This window comes from Papaver somniferum, unplaced genomic scaffold, assembly GCF_003573695.1.
Source record: "Papaver somniferum cultivar HN1 unplaced genomic scaffold, ASM357369v1 unplaced-scaffold_8, whole genome shotgun sequence".
In the NCBI taxonomy this organism is placed as follows: domain Eukaryota; kingdom Viridiplantae; phylum Streptophyta; class Magnoliopsida; order Ranunculales; family Papaveraceae; genus Papaver; species Papaver somniferum.
In genome coordinates, this window is record NW_020650970.1 from 102,914 (window position 1) to 106,381 (window position 3,468).

General features: G+C 40.2%; 1 protein-coding gene across 1 annotated transcript in view; it reads left to right on the top strand.

Annotated features, from left to right (window-relative positions):
• The window catches only part of LOC113344824 (extensin-2-like), a 3,748-nt gene extending 593 nt beyond the window's left edge, over positions 1–3,155 (top strand). Inside the window, exon 2 of the mRNA XM_026588729.1 lies at positions 2,349–3,155. Coding sequence (XP_026444514.1) covers positions 2,349–2,900 — 552 coding nt within the window. The 3' untranslated portion in view covers positions 2,901–3,155. The remainder of the gene's footprint in view (positions 1–2,348) is intronic.
• Positions 3,156–3,468: the final 313 nt, after the last annotated feature.

Here is a 3,468-nt window from a genome sequence, read left to right on the forward strand (position 1 = left end):
TGTGGGTCCCACGATCCACACACTCGAGACATCAATCATGTCACAAACTGGGGATACATACTGGGGTATTGGTCTGGCGGTTTACAGCGTGCAGCGCACAACACGCCATCACAAGAACATGTCAGGAAGTCATGGACGGTTAGTGATGATAGGAGAAGTGGGAAAGACTGATCGTGTAACACTAACACCCGCAACTCCACTACTCCATCACTCCACTTTCTCCACTTCCCACGAGATACGTGAGTAAGGCTCAATGACTTGTATAAATATGTTCTCCTCCCTATTTCGACAAGACAAGACAACAGAAGCAAGTGTTGATACAACCGTATTCAAACACCGGAACTGATAGCTTACATTCTGCAAGCCAGTTCATCTTTCTGATACAAGTCATACATAGCCAACACCTTCACAATCTCAACACCTTATTCGCTTCCCTCCCTAAGATCAACCCCATCTCCTTCACTTTGTGACCGAAGCAAGTCTGGAATGGCCATTTCTTGGTTTAGGACAGAATTGTACAAATTGATTTCGCGAATCACAAAGCACTCCCGTGCAGTGCATTTGTTTAGGGTTTAGATTCATTCCTCATCCACACACCCCAAATTACCAAATTCGGCAGGAATAGTTTTCACCCATAAACATTGTTGCATATAAAATTCTTTCTGGATAGAAAGCCAATGTTGGGATCCCCATCTTATCAGTTCTCTAGTAAATTAAAATTCACCAGAACTCAACTGCAGCTATGGAAGAGATATCACTTTGGTAACATTGAAGCTAATCTGCACAATATTCAGACTCATCTTCAACAATGCTACGACAATAACTTACCTCCATCTCATCCCACAGTCAAGCAGTTAAGTAATTCTTTCGTAAGATGATTTAATCAATGAAGAAAATGGGAAAAAACACATGGGCCTCTCAAGGGCACCGGTATAAAGAACTAAATGGCCCAAAAGCACATGTGAGGAAACTAGAGACTTCAATCTCTCACCTTTAAAATTTTTTTAGACTTCAATTTCTATAAGCAACATGTAATAGGGTTATTTGATGATCATATATACAAGTATAAAATTTTCTTAGTAAAAGGATTTTTTTCCGGAAAATGGATCATTTGTCCAAATATTTTTAAAACATGGTTCTAATGGACGAGTAAAAATTAGTATGGATAAAATGGACACAAATAAAATAGCAAGAATGAAACTAGATTCATCTTGGCTTAAACTTAAAGAGAGCGAGGATGAAACTGGATGCATCCCGATGTAAATTAAAAATAATAAAAAGTATTTGAAAATGGGTAGGATGAAACTGTTTACATCCTGGCTATTTTTACATTCTCGTCCATTTAAACAATATCAAATTTTACATATTTTCTTTTACCTAAGAATTGTTGATTTTGGTCTTTTTAATCAATTTTGTGATTTTTTTTAATCCAAATTTTTACGAATTTTAATGTCTTGGGCTTGATAAAGTTTAAAACATTTTGATGTTTGTTCTGGCAAGTTAAATTACACAAACAGAAGATGCATGACCACTAAGAGACACTATGAGTCTGCACGATCTATAGTTGAGAAACATCCCAACGCGTACAAGAATGCGTCCATATTCAATTTCAATCGTTGATCACCCGAAGATCGTGCGTGCCTCGACTTGTGTTATACATTGAGTTATTTTTTTTACTCGGTGTTATACATTGAGTTAGTGGTACACAACTGACTAGCATGCCTCCCAAGTGGATATTATTCAATTAATTGTGCATTATTAAGAGAAGAAAACGTAATCAAGTGTTGCACTATATAATTGGGTTCAGAAGCCTCTCTCTTCATCATAATCTCTACGAACAACAACTTGTTAGGTATTCTTTCTTTCTTCTTTGCCTTCACCTATCAATCAACATGGCAAGGATCTCAGCATGTCTGGTTCATGCTTTAACCTTATTCGTTCTAATCCATGTTGCACTAGCTGAATACGAGCCTTACACGCCCAACAAGGAAACTCCATACAAGAAACCAGTTGTAGATCTTACTGTAGAAGCATATCTTCCAAAATACGAAGCTCCAAAATACGTCTATGCAACTCCACCACCACCGGCTTACGTCGCTCCCAAGTACGAAGCACCAAAGTATACTCCTAAATACGTTTACACATCTCCACCACCACCGGCTTACGTCGCTCCCAAGTACGAAGCACCAAAATATACTCCGAAATACGATGCCCCCAAGTACGAAGCACCAAAATATACTCCTAAATACGAAGCACCCAAATACGAAGCACCAAAATACAAAGCACCCAAGTACGAAGCACCAAAGTACACTCCTAAATACGAAGCGCCAAAGTATACTCCTAAATATGTCTACGCATCTCCACCACCACCGGCTTACGTCGCCCCCAAGTACGAAGCACCAGTGTACACCCCTAAGTACGTCTACGCATCTCCACCACCACCGGCCTACGTCGCCCCCAAGTACGAAGCACCAGTGTACACCCCTAAGTACGTCTACGCATCTCCACCACCACCGGCTTACGTCGCCCCCAAGTACGAAGCACCAGTGTACACCCCTAAGTACGTCTACGCATCTCCACCACCACCGGCTTACGTCGCCCCCAAGTACGAAGCACCAAAATACACCCTTAAGTATGTCTACGCATCTCCACCACCACCGGCTTACATCGCCCCCAAGTACGAAGCACCAAAGTACACCCCTAAGTACATCTATACGTCTCCACCACCACCGGCTTATGTTGCTCCCAAGTACGAAGCACCAAAATACACCCCTAAGTACGTCTATGCGTCTCCACCACCACCAGCTTACGTCGCTCCCAAATACGAAGCACCAAAGTATACTCCTAAATCTTCCTACCCATCTCCACCACCACCAGCTTACGTCGCTCCTTATTACTAGAAATTAGTTTTAGTGCTTATCCAAAGATCTTTCTACTGTCCCCTCTAAAAACATCATGTTCCTAGCTAACATCATTCATCCAGTGTTACATCGTTTATAAGGTATGTACCTGACATCCCCTCATTCACCAAACTGTTATTTGATTTTTATTGTGAGTTTCAATTATGTTTGTTTCTGCAATTTATATCAAAATGAAACTTTTATAGGTTGCAGATATATGTTCACTAATGAAATTTCATTTCCTTTTCGATTTAATGTTTCTGCATTATGATGCAATATAAATCCAACATATGTGGTTGTCCTTTATTGGGTCCTTCAGTGTAATAAATTGTTTTTAATGTCTTTTGAATCATAGTAGATTTGCATTCTAACATGTCTCATTTCGCATCAAATCTCCAGCTACCTTATTCATCACATATTTTCTTTGGTGTGATTCCAAATTCAGTGCGCCATTGCTGCAGTCCATCAACGATTACCCATCCTTGGCTAAACTCGTATCCCCTTTTCCAATAGATTTCAGCCAACTAAGATTTTAAGCCAAAATTGTGCAGATGAGCGCAACTGATCA